Source organism: Andrena cerasifolii, chromosome 4, assembly GCF_050908995.1.
Source record: "Andrena cerasifolii isolate SP2316 chromosome 4, iyAndCera1_principal, whole genome shotgun sequence".
NCBI classification, from domain to species: Eukaryota; Metazoa; Arthropoda; class Insecta; order Hymenoptera; family Andrenidae; genus Andrena; species Andrena cerasifolii.
The window spans coordinates 402,314-421,667 of NC_135121.1; the positions used below are offsets into that span (position 1 = coordinate 402,314).

The 19,354-nt window shown below is 39.5% G+C and overlaps 3 protein-coding genes and 1 long non-coding RNA gene across 6 annotated transcripts in view; 2 read left to right on the forward strand and 2 right to left on the reverse strand.

Annotated features, from left to right (window-relative positions):
- Positions 1-19,354, reverse strand: part of LOC143368023 (superkiller complex protein 3) — a 234,958-nt gene that overhangs the window by 14,616 nt on the left and 200,988 nt on the right. For all 3 annotated transcript variants that reach the window (XM_076810349.1, XM_076810348.1, XM_076810346.1), the window contains one exon: positions 8,371-8,632. In XM_076810349.1, coding sequence (XP_076666464.1) covers positions 8,371-8,632 — 262 coding nt within the window. The remainder of the gene's footprint in view (positions 1-8,370; positions 8,633-19,354) is intronic.
- LOC143368116 (uncharacterized) lies at positions 178-1,303 on the forward strand. Its single transcript, XM_076810477.1, has 3 exons — positions 178-288; positions 371-493; positions 612-1,303. Exons 1-3 carry the CDS (start codon positions 210-212, stop codon positions 731-733), a joined length of 324 nt encoding a protein of 107 aa, XP_076666592.1. The 5' UTR covers positions 178-209; the 3' UTR covers positions 734-1,303.
- Positions 14,340-16,378, reverse strand: LOC143368099 (uncharacterized). Its single transcript, XR_013085152.1, has 2 exons — positions 16,282-16,378; positions 14,340-14,897 (listed from the first exon to the last, which is right to left on the reverse strand). It is a non-coding gene; the product is annotated as an uncharacterized LOC143368099 (long non-coding RNA).
- LOC143368051 (uncharacterized) lies at positions 16,198-18,696 on the forward strand. Its single transcript, XM_076810409.1, has 2 exons — positions 16,198-17,648; positions 17,980-18,696. Exons 1-2 carry the CDS (start codon positions 16,875-16,877, stop codon positions 18,583-18,585), a joined length of 1,380 nt encoding a protein of 459 aa, XP_076666524.1. The 5' UTR covers positions 16,198-16,874; the 3' UTR covers positions 18,586-18,696.

Genomic DNA, 19,354 nt, shown 5'->3' on the forward strand with positions numbered 1-19,354 from the left:
TTCCAATTCTGAGATAATGAGTGTACCGGTCCTAAATGATATTCCTGGGGTTATCAATAACTCAACAGTACATGAGATAGGAGACAATGTTAAAAAACAACTCACATGATACACTTATAATTCCATTAGAAGACTTTGTAGAGGGTACAGATTTAACAATTGATATTGCTAACAAAGATCTTGATGTCGATAAAACTGTTGATTGGAATATGGACATTTGTGATTCAGCAATTGTATGCATAAATGTTCCTATTGTAGTTAATGCTAATCACGATGAATCAGTGATTGGTATGTATTTAATTCACACCAACAATTTTATCATGAATTATATCCAGTGGTAAATTAATATTTATATTTTTGTATCCATTAGTACATTCGCCAATAGTGGCTGAAAAAGATAGTTTATTGACACCGTCGCAGTGTCAGATAACAGAGCACTCATCTCCAGAAGTAGAAAGGTCATCAAATGGTCATGCAGTATTAGTTGACTCCGGTTAGAAAAAAATTACCCATTACACAACTTTGACTAAATTATAATGAATGAGAACATATGTACCTATTACATTCGAATTTTTGAGACTTTGTAGTTTATCATAAACACACTTTTTTAGGAACCGATACCCCGAGTCTTCTCATTCCTTCAGATGTACCACTGCCTTTTAAAGAAACATTATTTTGGCCAAGAGAGAAACCCATGAAGATTAATCGAAACATAAAAGACAAAATCCCATGAGTTGCTACTTCACAATAATGGCGAGTTTATCATTTGCAAAAGGAGGAAGATAAGCTCCGAAAACAACAAGAACTAGAAGACCGCAAACGAAGATGGCAAGATGTCGCTGAAGAAAAAAACGGATACAAGATGAAGAAGCTAAACGTCAGCATCAATTAAAAAAAGCAGAAAAAGAACAAAAAAAGAATACATACAAAAGGCATACATCAAAAGGAAAGAAAAAACGAAGTTAAATATAAAATAAAAAGCAGATTTTTGCATTGAATTACAATAATTATTTAATAATAAAAACTATTGTAATAAAGACTGTTGCAAATTATTTTGTTTTGTACTAATTATTTTATAAACATCCTTTTCCGATGCAGTCATTAATTGGGACATTAGATTGCATATCCCGATCCATGACACGGTATTCCACGCATTATGTACGAGTCAATGATCCAGTCCGACATAGGTCACTATTTGGGACTTAGAGAGAATTGAGGGTCAAAATTAGGTACACGTGCACCATATAATATATTTATTATTAATAATTATATTCGAACAATTTCATTATAAAAAGGGGCCTTTTTCATACTGGAAAAGAACCAGCCATATAATAGGCTATTAATGAGTAACTAAACAACAGCCACACAGCTACGTTACAGACGGAGCCGAGCAGCGTTCACGTTACCCCACCATACCCTTAGGGGGCCGTGCAACTCCAACGGACAAATTCACAATCGTCAGGTGGTGGTGGTTGATTTCTCCTCGATCGCTGCTCGCGAAAACGAATTCACCGGTCAATATATCTGGCTTCGACATTAGTAGATGGTATCTGTTTTCAATAGTACTATCTAGAGCTCGGAGGAATGCGGAGCATTCTTTATAAACATAAAACAGTTAATGAAGACTTGAAATATTAGGTAGCTCCATTTTAAGTTGTTTAGTAGGATTATAGTGTAGTGGTTTCGAAAATTATTTATACTACGAATAAGCTGAGACTATACACATTCGAAATACATGAGGTACAAACTTATACATATCTAAGGCAAAAATACCAGTGCCCGGCCATGTCCCAGTACCTGAACAGTAACGCGAATTTTATTTATTTTTAAGCTTAATTTTTAATGTAACTCGAAACAAAAAATAGTACCATAATGCATAAGTATTTAGCAACATTAATTAAAATCATTGTGACGGTCGTTCCTCCGAGGATAAGGATTTATGGTGGTAGACTCAACCGGTACGCCAGGGTTTGACGAGATCCTTATACAGTGATGAAACTGCGTTTATTGACTTGCCCCAGAGTTGCTATGTACAATATTTACACGCTTGCTTTAATTGCTTCTAGACGCGTTCTCGTGGCGGTTGGTTTCGGTTGGGTGGTACGCTAGCGCGTCTCGCTATCGGAACGGGCTGGAGATCTGACCACGGCCGGGCGTCTCTTTTTCGAAACGGTCGGGGAAGAGATGGGCGACTTCCAGGCGTCTCGTTATCCGAACGGTAGGGAAAGAGACCGGGCAACGTCCGGGCGTCCCTTTATCGGAACGGTAGGAAAGAGACCGGGCAGCGTCCAGGCGTCTTTTGTCGGAGCGGTAGAGAGAAAGAGACCGGGCAACTTCCAGGCGTCTCTTTATCGGAGCGGTAGGTAAAAGACCGGGTAGCGCCCAGGCGTCTCTTACCGGAGCGGTAGGGAGAAAGAGAGCTGGCAACTTCCAGGCGTCTCTTGTCGGGATCGGTAGTAGGAAAGAGACCGGGCAACTTCCAGGCGTCTCTTGACGGATTCGGTAGAGGAAAAGAGAAGGTGAGCGATCGTGTGATCGGCTGATTTTTGCAGGGTTTAAGGTTGAGTTTCCTAGTCGCGTCCGGCGGCGGCGGCGGCCAGCGGCCGCGGCCGGCGGCCAAATCCTAAGCACCGCTCTTATGGAGAAGCATGCAACCGTTTTCCTAGCCGCGTTTTCGAGCGGCTGCGGCCGCGCGTCTGCTACAGCAGCAACCTAGGCTACTTAAGACGCAACACAATGCGATGAGTGTCTGTTTTCAGCCATGATGGCGGAATCTACTAGCCGCGCGGCTAGCCACGGCGGCAAATCGCTTGACTGCTCCAAAGGGAGTCATACCCGCGGCCGCGCTGCGATCCAACCCGACAGTGGGACAGAATCACCAAAACTAAGGAAACATGGCAGAATTCCAAAGTTATGGGATCATGTTTTTTTTTATATATTTCTTGTAAACTAATGAGTTTCTAAAAAAGGGAAAAATATCGTGGCGGCTACTTCTGATCTGTGTGTAGACACGTGTCAAAGTTTGTATGTTTTTTCTTGTGCAAGATTTTGAATCGAGTCTTTTAAATTTGGATGATATAAATTTTTTGGGAATCGAAATGAGTAGTATCGTTTTTGGTAAGCAATAGCAAATAATTAGTTACATGCAGTTCTTTTCCATAAGAAACCCATTGAAGAAATATCAGCAATTATCGGCTTTTTTGTTGCCCTCCGGGAACTTCATACATTTGACTTCGCAACTGCGAAAACAAGATTTGGCAATATTTGCCAATAATGGAGTAATTACCTGTATTCTATGTCGCACAGCGAGGCTGAAATCCAAGAAATAGGGGAAAATTCAACAACGTCACATTTTTCGCACTGAAACTGCGGAATATAATTAAGGAAGTTCATAAAAAAAGTATTAATATACAACTCGTACGGAGGATTGATGTTATTTAAAAAACTAATGTGAATAATTCCAATAAAACTAGAACAATTTGATAAATATACCTACATACTATGGAAAGTGCAGAAATATTTGCAAACCTGTATCCATGTTATCTTATATACCAAGTACTGTTCACAAAGTGTTAATACATTCCTACGAAATTATACAATATTTGGGCAACTTTCCAATCGGCTAATTGGGTGAAGGGACCTAAGATGGCAGAAATAAATGTTTTAAAAAGTAAAGAAAAGATTGTACGCTCGAAATATTCTCATTGCAATACAAACGAAGATGTTTTAAACTTTTTATCGATTTTTTCACATGCAGTATTAGAGTTTTATAAAGTAGCTTCATAAAATTCGACATTTTGAGTGGAAAAAGTGACATGTTGAATTTTTTCTCTATTCTTGGGATTGACGCCCACTGTGCGTTGGGACAAAAGCGGGAATTCATTCGTTGTTTTCGACCGATAATTTCGTATGTTGCCAAGAACGTTTCGACAACATCTGTTTGCCAGCATTTCTAAAGGGGAGTCAAGAAGGTAGTGCCGTCTTTAATAATTTTAGGCATTCTTCAGTCTCACAATGAGTTAATCCATATATTGCTCTGTCGGTAGGTAGTAGGTACATGCGATGACTTCGGACCCACACGTACCGTTATTAACCGCCGACTCGCGGGACAGTATAGTTATAATATAAACCGGACCCTGACGAGGCCCTCTTGCCGATCAGCCACAATAATTTTTGGCAACCAGATGTGAGGGTTTCGCCCTCGATTTCGTCAAGAGTAAGAAGGTTCCTCCTCCGCCGCCAAATTCGCGGGGGGCAAGTCCCCCCTCTTTGAGGAAGGGTGTTGCCAATGTGTATATCATAATGAAATTACAACAACAATTATCTTCATATTACTTTATCTTCTGTATATATTAAAAAGAAAAATATAAAATAGTTGAAAGAAGGAACATTGTACTGTATGAACTCCTGGTATCGGTACAGCGGGTTTTCTTCTAGTAAAAATCAGTAAATTTGCAAGCGCAATATCCCGAAAACCAGTTGAAATAAGGTGTATACATTATAGGTTATTGAATTTGTCGTGGAACGCACTATCAAGTTATCTCTAAAAAAATAGATAGTTCCATTTAGAAAACCGAACTTGACCATCGTATCTGTTAAAAAATAATAATTGACGAAAAATTGGTCTCCACTAATAAATTTGCCCCCTCGAATCATGCAATTGTATATAAACAATTTTTTATATCTCCAATGCGTTAGGGAATATCCAGCTGTTTACTGTTCCCGCGGATACCTACAGATCAATGAAAAGTCACGCTTTTGTTCACAGCGAATATTCTCTACATTCTTAAAGACGGCGAAGGTACGTTCTTGATTGCTCTTTGGAAATCTGGCAACCAGATGTTGTTGAAGCCGTCTTCGAAAATACGGAATTGCCGACCATAAACGATAGGTAAATGAATTTTTGCACCGCTCTCAACTGTTACCTCCCAGAGCCCCCTTCGTTTAGTATTATTAAGGACGCAACATAAAGGCAAAATACAAAGCACGATATAAATGCTCAAAATATAATAAAATTTGAAAATATAATAAAAAGCGGTCGTTTCGCTAATCCGTATATTGCTCTATCAGCGAGTGGTAGGTATAGGTACATGGTGAGTTCGCACCCGTACGCACTGTTGGCCGCCGTCGAAGTGCCGAACAATACGGTTATAAACCGCGACTCCGATGAGACGCTCTGGCCCATCAACCTGGCTAGTTTTTCGGAAACAACTGGTTCCATTAAGCCCGAAATATACTAAAAGGTTCATACCTGAGGTTCCCGTTCCCCACGCGTAGCGAGTTCAATATACCAGTAGTTTACGTTGATAAATTTACGCCATAATGGATCAACAATTTATAAGAAGAAGGAGTAAAAAATTACTACTTTTAAATAAATTGTTTAATTTGGAGGGAGGACAAAGCAGACGGAACTACGCGCAGTCAGCGAACTACATAGGTACCCCATTTCTTTCTTTGCCTATGCGCGAAGCGTATTTACGATGGAGAATACTTTTTAATTGCTATATTGGTGGCATCTTTCTCACATCTGGCATATTTATTTAAAAATGGAAACGCTTTCTGAAAAAAAAACACGTTTTGCAGTCACATCGTCAAAGGAGCTTACTTCAATGTAAATCAATGCATTTTTTGTTAGCGTCAAAAATATCACACAACAAATTGAGAACACGTGTAGAGTTTGCGTTCACTTGTTTGTTATTTTCTAGCTGACGACCCTAAGTACCATCGCCACTCCAAAGTCATCCTTTCAATCTGCACGTGACTGTTCTACTACATTTAACGATACCACTACGTTAGATCTCAGTAATTTTACTATTGGCATAGATGAAGTATTCGCGAAACTTAATTTCTTGAAGGTTAACAAAGGCGCTGGGGATGATGCCATCCCACCAGCATTCTTTAAGTCTTGTAAGTTTATTTTTGCCAGAATTTTGTAGCGCATTTTCAACTTGTCCTTACAATCGGGTGTATTTCCCACCAGATGGAAATCTAGCTTAGCTGTCTCGGTATTTAAATCTGGCGACAAAATGTCAATCTCCAACTACAGGCCTATTTCAATATTGAATGTTGTGGCCAAAATATTCGATTCCATAATTGCGGACAAACTGGCTTCCCTGTCAATGAATACCATATTTAATGAACAGCATGGTTTTGTCTCTGGACGATCTACCTCCACAAATCTCATGCTCTATCACCATTACATCTCACACGAACTGGAAGTGGGTAGCCAGGTTGATGCTGTCTATACCGACTTCAGCAAAGCTTTTGATACAGTCAGCCACTCTATCTTAACCAGAAAACTTACATCAATTGGAATTGGTGGTACTGCGTTGGATTGGTTGGCCAGTTATCTCCGCGATAGGACGATGTCTGTAAAATGTTTTAATGTTCTCTCTACCAGATTTGATATTACATCCGGTGTTCCCCAAAGGCTCTCATCTTGGTCCGATTCTGTTTAATATTTTTATCAATGACATCTCTGAGGTAATGATGCTCAGCAAATTTCTACTGTTTGCCGATGACTTAAAAATATATCGCTCTATTCGGTCCCCTATGGATGCACAGCTTTTGCAGGAGGACCTATCTAATGTTGCCTTGTGGCGTCTCACGAATCGTATGCAGTTGAACCTCTCTAAATGCCATGTGATGCGATTCCATCGCAGTTTGCATATTAATATTCAGTTTCAGTATAACATTGATGGGAAGTTTCTTGGTTCTGTGGATTCCATTCTTGACCTAGGAGTTATCTTCTCTGCCTCAGCGGATTTTAGAAAACACTATGCCCATATTAGAGGTACAGCCTCTAGAGCCCTCGTTTTTTTATGAGAGCTGCCGTTGATTTTAGGAACCCAAAGACGCTTAACACTCTTTACACCACCCTTGTTCTCCCTCATTTGGAATATTGTTCTAATCTTTGGAATCCTTACCGTATATGTCACATCAAATCTTTGGAGAGCATCCAACATAGATGTTTGAGATATGCAGCATACAAACTGCGTATTCCTTTTGATAGATTTTCTCATAATTATAAGCATATCCTTTCTACTCTGGGCTACATTCCTTTCGAAAAGCGAAGGCTTCTATCCGATCTAATACTGACCTTTAAAGTTATGAATCACCACGTCAAGTGTCCGGAGCTTCTAAGCTTATTTGAACTTAATGTACCGCCCAGAGTGCTAAGGAATCCACTGTTGCGTAAACATTCTACCACTTTTGGCATGAACAACTGTGTAGATAGACTGTGTAGAACTTCTAATTCTGTCGCACATTTAGTTGATTTCTTCTGTCACTCATTATACTCTTTCAAGCACACTGCGAGTAAGGCGGTAAATAGTTCTCGTTAACTCCTATTATTTCTATTGTATTTTATCCTCATCCTTTCGCTCGTACTCTATCTTGGCACTATTTCATTTTGGCTTTAGGTGTTCTGTTTTTGTGTTTCCACTTTTATGTACTATTCCTCTACTGATCTTTTCTATTCTGAATGTACCAAAGGGTTTTCCCATAAATAAATAAATAAATAAATAAAAGATCGGTAACCGCAGCGAAAACGTTCCGCGTTGGTTTAAACAGCCCAATAAAGGAGGTCGCACATTAAACCGAAGCGCGGCGACCACGCATCCCTCATATGACAGAACAACAGCGATCACGCATCCCTCATATAAAAGAACAACAGCGACCACGCATCCCTCATATGACAGAACAACAGCGACCACGCATCTCCCATATGACAGAATAGCGGTGACGAACGCTTTGGTCGCCGTGCTTCGCTTCGGCATAGTGGGCAACGGCTTTAAGCCGCGATGCATAGTAAACTGCTGCGGATCCATCGCGGCAAAATATCCGCTGCCGCCGCAAATAATCGCGTTGGTCTGGGAGAGCCTTTACACCGGTATCGAAATACGACGCAAATACACTTAATAAATCGTACCACACCCAGTTCCATACATATTTTCTTACTGTTAAATATCCATATTCGGAAACGTACAATACCCTATCGACGAAAGCCAAACTTTCATAATTCCATACGTAGCTTCAGTCCTCAGAGTCGTGGCAATTACTTATTTAAACCCTGCATAACGAGTTAATATTCACAACGTCAAGACATTTGGCATAGATAGGATAACACTAAACTGCATTGTATTAAAAGTTTTGCTATTACATCTAACATTTTCAGCAAGAACGCCGGCTCATAACACAATACATTCTTTTTAACATGATATATATATATATATTACTAATAAATAAAACACCAGAGTTAATATAATGTAAAAATCAATGAATATGCATGAAAACTATTAATTATAATGCGTAACGTACACCAAATCATAGTGATTTAAATAAATGTGTATAAGTTAAATAATAACAAACCTCGGTAGAAATGCTGCTATGAACGTGGCCCAACTTTCAACATGGCTAGGATAAGTGAATAACAGTTTTTGTATAGATCTGGAACTATTTGTGTCTAAATTTTGCGCAAAGTAGCTAAGGGATGATGCACAAGCAACATGTATAACATTTGTACCAGCAATATTTCTGCTAAGAAACAATGTCTTCTGGGCACATTTGTTAAAAGTTTGTAAATCTGTTTGCAATAAAACTTTGAGTAACTGTACCCAGTATCGCACGTCACCTGTAAATAAAAATTAAATCATTCTGGCATGTTTTTATATAAAGTTAGAAAAAATAAAACTACACAATACAGCAGTATGGTACACGTTTTCAGTACCTGCTGTCGTTTGCTGAGAACAAAAAACCCGGACAATTCAAGTGGCAAGGGGGCTTCACTCGCATTGGCTCCCATCGCCTGTGTCTCGTTCGCTTACTTTATATTCGTCGGCGTTGTCACGTCGGCCAATAGCGACAATACGTGTGCCCTACCTCTACGATTGTGTTAGAGAACGTGGGCCTATGGGGATGTACCAATGGGGAAGATAACTTTTTTCCACCCGCCTTCTGCGCCGAGCTTTACGGCATCTTCCCCATTGGACCCCCATGCTTCTGTCGGCAACATCTCAGCAAACGACAGTAGGTCTCGGAACGAGTCTCAGAATTGTATGCTCGCCTATGCGAAATTTAAATGGCATGGCCTGAAAGGTCACATATTCATGTAATCGACACTCGAGATCAATAAAGAGATGAGTGACCCAACAACAAAGATTTAAATTTTTAAATCGTTTGTAAAATCCTTATGAAAGTATTTTCAACGAATTATTTTACATGAAAAACGTTCCCTACTACAAATTTGTAACAATTTCAGTTCACAGTTTTATAGCGTATACAAAACCATACAATTTTCATTGACACAATTGTTGTATATCTAGTACAGTTTTCAAGACATAGACCAGGGGTGCACAGGACCCCCAATTCCGGGCGCGAGCGCACATTCCAGCTCGAACTGAGCTCGAGCTTGAGCTCCGAGCTCGTTCAAGAACAAGCGAGTCCGCCAACGGAGTGGGGAGCGGTTGGAGTAGTAAGAGCGGAGCGTCACAGGCTGCCGCAGGGGTTTCCAGAGTTTGACGCTCCGAAAGTAAGGCACACTTTGGGGAATTTTTAAAAGAAATGTATTGGGTATTATAATTCCAATCTCTGTACTCAAGGTTTCAAATTGAAGAAAAATGAATCCACGATTAATAAATATTAACAAATTATACATAGAAATATATGTATATTCACGTATGGATCTAATATTGGACCAACTTTATAAGTATCCGAATACTTTTGTGGCCCACTGTACAGGGTGTCCCACTAAGGAGTGGACAGCGCGATATCGCTTAAAGTATTGTCGATAAAAATATAAAAAAAATAGGGAATTGCATGGTTCGAGGGGGCCCATTTATTAGCGCGAACGAATTTTGTTTTCGATTATTATTTTAAAAGATACGTTGGTCAAGTTCGGTTTTTCAAATGGAACTATTTTTTTTTGAAGACCTGAGTTGATAGTGCGTTCCAAGACAAATTCAATAAGCTTTAATGTATACACTTTTTGGGAGGGATGCAAGTTGGATTGGTTAGGTTAGGAGGAGTGAAAGTTGCTAGACTAAATTTCAACCATAGGGAGCAGATTGTATCAGAACCAATCCAACTTGCATCCCTCCCAAAAGAACCGGCCATCCGAGCGTAGAAGCAAGTGCGAAATAAAAGTAACGATGCGCTTCTCGATACCGCAGATGTACCTACCTAAGTAGCATTTCTGACGGAAAAGAATTGTCCAGCCTTTGGGCCTGCCATTTCTGGCGTAGACCTTTGGCAGGTAAGTATCCATTTCAACAGGCAGTGCCACCCGTGGCGCCAGTAAGACCGCCCCCGGTTTTTGCCATTCCAGAGGGGTTTCTTGCAGTGAAAATCAGTAAATTTGCAAGCGCAATATCTTAAAAACCAGTGGAAATAAAGTGTATACATTAAAGCTTATTGAATTTGTCTTGGAACGCACTATCAACTCCGGTCTTCAAAAAAAATAGTTCCATTTGAAAAGCCGAACTTGACCATCGTATCTTTTAAAATAATAATCGGAAACAAAATTCGTTCGCGCTAATAAATGGGCCCCCTCGAACCATGCAATTCCCTATTTTTTTTATATTTTTATCGACAATACTTTAAGCGATATCGCGCTGTCCACTCCTTAGTGGGACACCCTGTATATCACATATATGTTATTAGATATCTTCAAATGCAAATACTCAAATTTACGTATGTGAATTTGTTATAATTAACTTTCTGAATATAATATAAAATTCTGTACGTTCTCGTTTGGTCTTGTACATCTATCGCGAGTATGCTTGTAGTTGTAACAGGCATACAGCCTTTGCAGTCATAGAGTTCCCCACCACGAGACATTATACCGAGGAGTGGGGGTGAGCATACCACGGTCAAGCTCGAGGGCTCACCGACTGCCCTAGGGCAGACTTAGTGTGCACCCCTGACATAGACGAAAGTAGGGAAGCGCACATTAACCTTTAACCAGGGATCCGAACCGCCACGGAATCCTAACCCTTACCCGGTTACCCAAGGAAGGTTTCTGTAACCCATACTAACCGCGAGGGAACGGTTCTTAAATTCTAGAAAGAACCGAAGTAACCGAGTTAACCCGCTACAAGCGGGTTACTAGTAAAATAAGACAGTCTAGCCTAGACTAGACAGTCATTTACGGCAAGTCAGTGATATGTGAATCTACAGGCAATACATATGCAGATCAAATGAATACACAATGTTTAAAATATACGAGTATATAATCCATGCAGGATCGATTAATTTTAGAGGGTTGTTAGAAACGGAATTTATAATTTATTTCTTAAACTTCAAGAATTACTCAACACCAATATCTTTTAGCATCGATATGTTCTACAGCCGTGCACGCGTTTCGCCTTATAGTTTCCATTTTCTATCATTCGAATATTTTCGACACCTAAGCCTTAAACAATAGGCAAAGGTCCCGTCATTTGGTCGACAGTCGGTCTCGTCCGGGCCGCAGATATTACCGAAGCACCCAATAACTGGGTCGTAAATCCGCACAATCTAGACCAGGCATGCACAGGACCCCCAGTTCCCGGCGCGAGCGCACATTCGAGCTGGAGTTGAGCTCGAACTCGAGCGCCGAGCTCGTTCAAAGACAAGCGAGTCCGTCAACGGAGCGGGGAGCGGCTGGAGTAGCGGAAGCGCAGCGTTTCGGTGTGCAATACGTGCAATACACAGGTTGCCGCAGGGGTCTCTAGAGTTTGAAACTCCGAAAATGAGGCACATTTTGGGGAATTTTTGAAAGAAAAGTATTGAGAATTATAATTCCAAACTTTGTACTTTTATTAATTGAAATTTGAAAAATGTGTTCAAATTTTTTTATGCAATAATAGTAATTTGGTTCAAAGTTATAATGGTAGTAGTAAGAGGGGTGTGAAAAAAAAGTTTGTTGCTGGCGAACATGATTTTGGCTGTCGTAATTATCTGAAATAAAAAACGCCAAATTTTTCTTAATCTGTATGAGTGTGGTTATTGTATGAACTAAAATGAATGAAAAATTTTGAAAAGCACAAAAATGGTTGTATTTCAAATGAAAACTTTAATTTTTGGGACAAGCATTTGTTAGTTTTCTGTGTTGCAAAATTGGACTTTTGCAAATAATTACTTCATTCTAGTTCATACGATAACCACACTCATATACAGGGTGTCCCACTAAGGAGTGGACAGCGCGATATCTCTTAAAGTATTGTCGATAAAAATATAAAAAAAATAGGGAATTGCATGGTTCGAGGGGGCCCATTTATTAGCGCGAACGAATTTTGTTTTCGATTATTATTTTAAAAGATACGATGGTCAAGTTCGGTTTTTCAAATGGAACTATTTTTTTTGAAGACCTGAGTTGATAGTGCGTTCCAAGACAAATTCAATAAGCTTTAATGTATACACTTTATTTCCACTGGTTTTTAAGATATTGCGCTTGCAAATTTACTGATTTTCACTGCAAGAAACCCCTCTGGAATGGCAAAAACCGGGGGCGGTCTTACTGACGCCACGGGTGGCACTGCCTGTTGAAATGGATACTTACCTGCCAAAGGTCTACGCCAGAAATGGCAGGCCCAAAGGCTGGACAATTCTTTTCCGTCAGAAATGCTACTTAGGTAGGTACATCTGCGGTATCGAGAAGCGCATCGTTACTTTTATTTCGCACTTGCTTCTACGCTCGGATGGCCGGTTCTTTTGGGAGGAATGCAAGTTGGATTGGTTAGGTTAGGAGGAGTGAAAGTTGCTAGACTAAATTTCAACCATAGGGAGCAGATTGTATCAGAACCAATCGGATTTGCATTCCTCCCAAAAGAACCGGCCATCCGAGCGTAGAAGCAAGTGCGAAATAAAAGTAACGATGCGCTTCTCGATTCCGCAGATGTACCTACCTAAGTAGCATTTCTGACGGAAAAGAATTGTCCAGCCTTTGGGCCTGCCATTTCTGGCGTAGACCTTTGGCAGGTAAGTATCCATTTCAACAGGCAGTGCCACCCGTAGCGCCAGTAAGACCGCCCCCGGTTTTTGCCATTCCAGAGGGGTTTCTTACAGTGAAAATCAGTAAATTTGCAAGCGCAATATCTTAAAAACCAGTGGAAATAAAGTGTATACATTAAAGCTTATTGAATTTGTCTTGGAACGCACTATCAACTCAGGTCTTCAAAAAAAATAGTTCCATTTGAAAAACCGAACTTGACCATCGTATCTTTTAAAATAATAATCGAAAACAAAATTCGTTCGCGCTAATAAATGGGCCCCCTCGAACCATGCAATTCCCTATTTTTTTTATATTTTTATCGACAATACTTTAAGAGATATCGCGCTGTCCACTCCTTAGTGGGACACCCTGTAGATTAAGAAAAATTGTACGTGTTTTGTTTCCGATGACTACGACAGTCAGAATCATTTTCGCTAAGATCAAACTTTTTTTTTAAACTCCTCTTACTGCTAATACCCCTCTTACTTTGAACAAAATTAGTATTATTGCATACAGAAATTTAAACATATTTTTCAAATCCCGATTAACCCCTGTGCCTATGCCTGAGTCAATTTTGACCTACCGCTTGAGATCACTAACACACACAGTGGCGGATCTGTGTATGTCAGCTGCGGCCAAGCCATCATTTAGCTGTTGGGGGTATCATAAAAACATATAACCGTCTCCGGTTGCGAGACGGTTGTCGGTGGGACGGAGAAGGGATAGTGCCGTCTCAGTCGGATGTCAGAGTCCGTCAAATGAATAAGAGGTGGTTGCGGGTAAAAATCCTTTTATTGTGTCCGTCGTAGTCGGTACAGGTGCGCGTCTGCTGTTAGTCGCGGGTTCGCGGAGGCGCTTCCGAGTTTGGTCGGTTCGGTACGGTCGGGCGTTCCGGCGTGGCCTCGGCGACTTGCGGCGCCGACAGTTTCGGCGAGATCTGGGGGAAGTAAGGATAGCGGAGGAGAGCAACTGCTCTTGAGTGGTCGATAGCGGCGCACTCAAATTGGGAGTTGTAAAGAGACGGCCTAGTGCAATGTGGCCTCTGAGTTTAGCACTGCAGAGGTTCATGGAGGCGTTGGTGTACGACGCAAGATTACTCTCGGTCTATATCAGGAAGAAGCTGGTAACGGCGCAGTAATGGCGATGGCCGATTCTGGCACAGTTCAGGAGTCCAAAAAGGCTCTCGGCCGTACGGTCAGAGAGCCCCGATTGTGCTCGCGGCGACTTTATACCGGTACCGTCGCTTATCTTCTCCAGCGAGCCGATCGCGGGGCCAGCGGCCGCCCGGCGGCCGCGGCGCGCACTATACTAGGGTATGTGTCCCTATTACGGAGCCTTTCTATTAAAATTATCAATGAAACAAAATCCATGCATAAATAACCGTAAACAATTTTTTTTTAATTAAATTCAAATATTCACGAACAAGATTCAAAGTAAAAAACGGCAATTTTAATATGTCATAATACTATAAGTATTTATAAAAAAATGCGTAACACGCTTTCGGTGAATTAATAGCATTTCTTGTCCAAAACCTTAAGAAATGATGTACCGAACTATTTCATATAAATCAATTATAAACACTGTTTTCACCGAATAAAATGTATATTATATCCTAAAAAGGTTTAATGTAATTTAAAAAAAATAAATTCAAGATCTACAAACTCATTTATTTTTATTTTTAAGTTAAATTCCGTAATACCGCCAGATTTTCAATCTTGTCTGTAATACGGAACATCGAAGTCGGAAGCGCGATCTTCGTCATAACCTCATTTTTGTTCCAAGCTGTCATAAGTGAAGCGCGTGTGTGGTTCTGAATAAATTAGCATACCTAATAAACATGAGCCACTACAAAAAAAAAGTTTTTTATATAATAAAAACGACATGTGTAAAGCCTTGGAAGCAGTCCCTTCTGGAATGCAGATAAATACTGCAAGCAAAAAATATTCTGTGCCACGAACATCACTTTACAATAAAGCGAAAAATGCGTATACAGTATTTCCTCGTTAGCGACTCGATTTTGTGTACACGATACCGACTCTTCGCTATCCCCACCACTTTTGTCTCACTCTGGCCCGGCGAAAGCTAGAGCGAGATGGAACGAGAGCGAGCGAGAGGCACTGAAAGCGAGCGAGGACGGTACGAGACCGACGACGCGTTGATGTTTTGTCTCGCTCCGTCTTTCGGACGCCTGACACTCTGTCCTTTGCGTGCGCGATGGTCGCAAGCGCGTATCGTGGGCGCGAAACCGATTCGCAAAATCTTGACGCAGGCCCGGTTCAAGTCTTTTTTGCGCCCTAGGCGAACTTGGCAATTGTAATATTTTATTTTAAAGTATATTTTAAACAATACCAGCTATGAAAATACCATTATGCACCTCTTGTCGACTTTCCGCCGTAGGCATTGGCCTAATTTTGTTTATAGGGACAAGCTAAGCTTACAGGCAGAGATCATTAGGTACATAGCCAAAGAAAGTACATATATAACGCGTCTTAGACTAAATAAATCATTTATACTTTTGAAAAATGAAATTCTAATATTTTCTATTTTATGTACATATTTGTAACAGCTATGCCAAATTTCCTAAATGAAAGGAAAGCCAATCTCGACGACCTTCATACAATTGTACATATCAGCAACCAAGCAACAATTCATGCGCAGTCGGAGCACATACATAATTGTACGAAGGACGTCGAAATTGGCCTTCCTTTCATTTAGGAAATTTGACCTAGTTATTACAAATATGTACATAAAATCGAAAATATTAGAATTTCATTTTTCAAAAGTATAAATGATTTATTTAGTCTAAGTCGCATTATATATGTACGTTCTTTGGCTATGTACATACTGATCTCTGCCTGTAAGCTTGGCTTGTCCCTATAAGCAAAATTAGGCCACTGCCTACGGCGGAAAGTCGACAAGAGGTGCATAATGGTATTTTCATTGCTGGTATTGTTGAAAATATACTTTAAAATAAAATATTATAAATTGCACTGCAACTGTTTTAAACTACGAATACAAATTCTGAGTAAGGTCATCAATAAATTCAAATAAATGTATTATAATAAAGGGCGCAAAAAGGATTTGTGACGGGCCTGCGTCGAGATTTTGCGAAGCGGTTTTCGTGCCCACGGTAAGCGCTAGCGACCATCGCGCACGCTCGCCGCGCACGCAGTGTTCCATCTCGCTCCCCCCTCCGGCCAGAAAGAAGCGAGAAACGAACACTCGGAATTAGGGCTCTGTTCACGATACCGACTCAACGCCGGTCCCGACCAGCGAATCGCTAACGAGACAATACTGTAAAAGTGACACACCTGGACCAAGTACAGTCTTAACGTTGAAGGAAGAAGAGGATCTTGTGCAATGGGTATTGCAAATGTGCTCTCTTGGCTGTTCAGTTACAAAAGAGCATTTATTCAACAGCGTAGCAGTTTTTATAAAGAAATTGGAAAGGGCAAATTCATTTACTGATGGACGACCAGGCCGACATTGGTTTGATGGTTTCCTTCGAAGGCACCCAGTGCTAACACAGAGAATGTCTGAAAATATATCACTCGCTAGAGCCTTGGTGACTGAAGAATCATTTAAAAAATGGTTCACAGATGTTGCTGCTTATTTAAAGAAAGAAAATCTTCTAAATATTGATGGGTCACGAATTTTTAATACAGACGAAACAGCTCTGCTACTAAATCCAAAAGGAGGTTCAGTCTTGGCAGCAAAAGGATCCAAAAATGTGTATAATATAGTTAATAATAATGAGAGGGAGAATTTAACTGTGTTAGTGACTGGAAACGCTGCGGGTCAACTGGCTCCAACTTTAGTTGTTTTCAATTACCAATGAGTACCATCTTCAATTTATGCTGAACTGCCTCCAGAGTTCCATGTGGGCACTTCAGAGAAAGGATGGATGACCTTGGAATTATTTTACGAGTACATTGCAAATAAATTTTATCCATGGGTTGCTGCATGTAGAATCCAGCTACCAGTAATATTATTTTTGGATGGGCATGTCTCTCACATGACACAACCACTAAGTGCGTTTTGTCACGACCATCATATAATATTGGTCGCTCTACCACCGAACACCACTCACTTAATGCAACCCATGGACGTTACCATGTTTTCTCCATTGAAAGCACATTGGAGGAAAGAAGTCAATGCATACAGAATTGAAAATCATGTATTGAGTGTTGCCAAACATGATTTTGCTGTACTTTTAGCAAATGTGTTCACAAAAATGGATTTAAAGACAATACTATCAAATGGTTTTAGTGCTTGCGGACTACATCCATTTGTAATAGACAAATTAGATCTTTCTAAGGTGTTTATTCGTTCCAAAAACAATGATAGTGAAACTACCACAAATCAGGAACCGTCGCTGATAGAGTCTTTTGAGAAATATATTGATCCAGATACACTGAAACAATTTCGAGCTTGTGGTGAAGTTGAAAAATGGGAAGGACAAACTGATGACACAAATCTCTATCGTGTGTGGAAAAGCATGCGTTCAGACTGTTACAAAACTAACATTGAAGTTTGCTCACATATCCACAATGATAATTCTATAGAACCATTATCCGTACAAGTACTACATGATGAACCTACCCTTCAACATATGGATTGTGTTACAGATGTAGAGCAACAGAAAGGAAATCTACCTATGGAAGTTTTGAATCCAGAAGTAAATTAAGAATTGCATATTTTTTACAAAACGCATTGGCATTTATATTTAAATAAGTATTAGTTTTCCAAGTTTAATTTTAATTCACCCATTGTGTGAACTGGAATTGTGATTGTAATCCACGTGTGATTTATTTCTATGTTTTTAATAGATTCGTTTTTTAATTTATCTTAAACATATTTAATTTTACACGCGCATATTATCTTGTACCCACTTTTTTGGAAAACATATATTTATAATATAAGATAGCTTCACTATAAATACAATTCTTTATTTGTATTTACAGAAATCAATTTTTTATTTATATGGTAACATAAGTATTTTTTTACAGCTGATTGTTTTACAAAATGTAGCTGATGTGCAAGAAGTATCTTCTAATATTAATTTACAATTCTCTGTACTAAATGATGAAGGAAATGTTTATTTTGCTCTGCCTATAGATTTATCTGAAGAAATACTTCTTAATGTTAATGTAAATACTAGTTCAAATGTACAGCATGAGCATAAAACTCCTGAAGATCATGTTAATAATGAAAACAAAGTTTATCATAATAGTCTATTGGAAAATATTGAAAATTCTAGTAATGTGATAAATGTTCAAGAGAGTACCAATATAGCTGAAACTTCTGCTTCGACTTCAAATGCAAATACTGTTTCTCAACCTCAACAGTTTTTATATTGGCCTACAGAAAAAACTTCAAAGAAAAAAAGGATAAGTAAGGTGAAAATTCCATCCGTAATGTTGTCGGAAGAAGGCTTACAATGGTATAAGGAACAGGAAAATAAGAAAAGAGAAGTTGAAGAAGCAAAAGAATTAAAGAAAACGATTCCAACACAAAATGCTTCGATAATGAAGGAGAAATTAGAAGAGGCAAAGAAATTGAAAGCATCAAAGAACGCAAAAAAAAAAACAATCAAAACCAAAAAATTACCTTGAGATAAGATATACAGGGTGTCCCAAAAATGTCGGAGTTCCTTGAAAGGGGTGACTCAGGGGGTGATTTGAAACAACTTGTTCCTTAGCGAAAATATTGTCCGAAGCTTCGTTAACGAGATATTAACAAAAACCCCCGACCAATCAGAGCGCGCGCCTTCCGCCCGAGCTCCCGTTGTAACGTTGGCTACGCGGCAGGCGGCTGCGCTTGTACTACGAAGGTATGAACAAGCAAGTCGGCATGCACCGAAGTAAACCGCGTTACACAGTTTTATTTTAAAGCGGAATCTTAAATAATAATTGTTTAAAGTGAGAGGACAAGAATTACGCAAATTTCGTTTTCAAATAAGGCATAAACGAAAAGGTAATGTAACAAAAAATGTACGACAAGTGATCATAATTCGTTATTGAGGTAAAAATCCGGAGATTAATTATGGCCAACATAACTAAATTTAAAAAATAATATTAGGTGTATGAATAAAGTCTTTCCGATTGGATTTACATAATCAGTATAAAGCAATCGAATTTCTATCGCAGTGATATTCGTAAGCTACCAGAAAAATGGCAAAAGGTAATTAACAATAATGGAAATTATTTCGATGGTTGAGTTGTTTACATACTTTTTAAATCAAACTGTTATTGAACCCTAAAATCAAACAGAATTTATTTCTACATATAATAATCACTAATAAATTAAATAACACTCACCCCTTCGGGCATTCCTTTCCTTCCTTTTCGGAAACCTGTGTCACTAAGTAGGTCACTGTGCCGA

What these genes read in the sequence shown, in the direction of transcription:
- LOC143368051 (XM_076810409.1), top strand. Translation starts at nt 16,875, where the DNA reads ATGACCTTGGAATTATTTTACGAGTACATTGCAAATAAATTTTATCCA. An exon ending in TGGAAGTTTTGAATCCAGAA is followed by an intron (nt 17,649 to 17,979) that starts GTAAATTAAGAA and finishes ATTTTTTTACAG; the next exon opens with CTGATTGTTTTACAAAATGT.
- LOC143368116 (XM_076810477.1), top strand. Translation starts at nt 210, where the DNA reads ATGGACATTTGTGATTCAGCAATTGTATGCATAAATGTTCCTATTGTA. An exon ending in TCACGATGAATCAGTGATTG is followed by an intron (nt 289 to 370) that starts GTATGTATTTAA and finishes TGTATCCATTAG; the next exon opens with TACATTCGCCAATAGTGGCT. An exon ending in TGCAGTATTAGTTGACTCCG is followed by an intron (nt 494 to 611) that starts GTTAGAAAAAAA and finishes ACACTTTTTTAG; the next exon opens with GAACCGATACCCCGAGTCTT.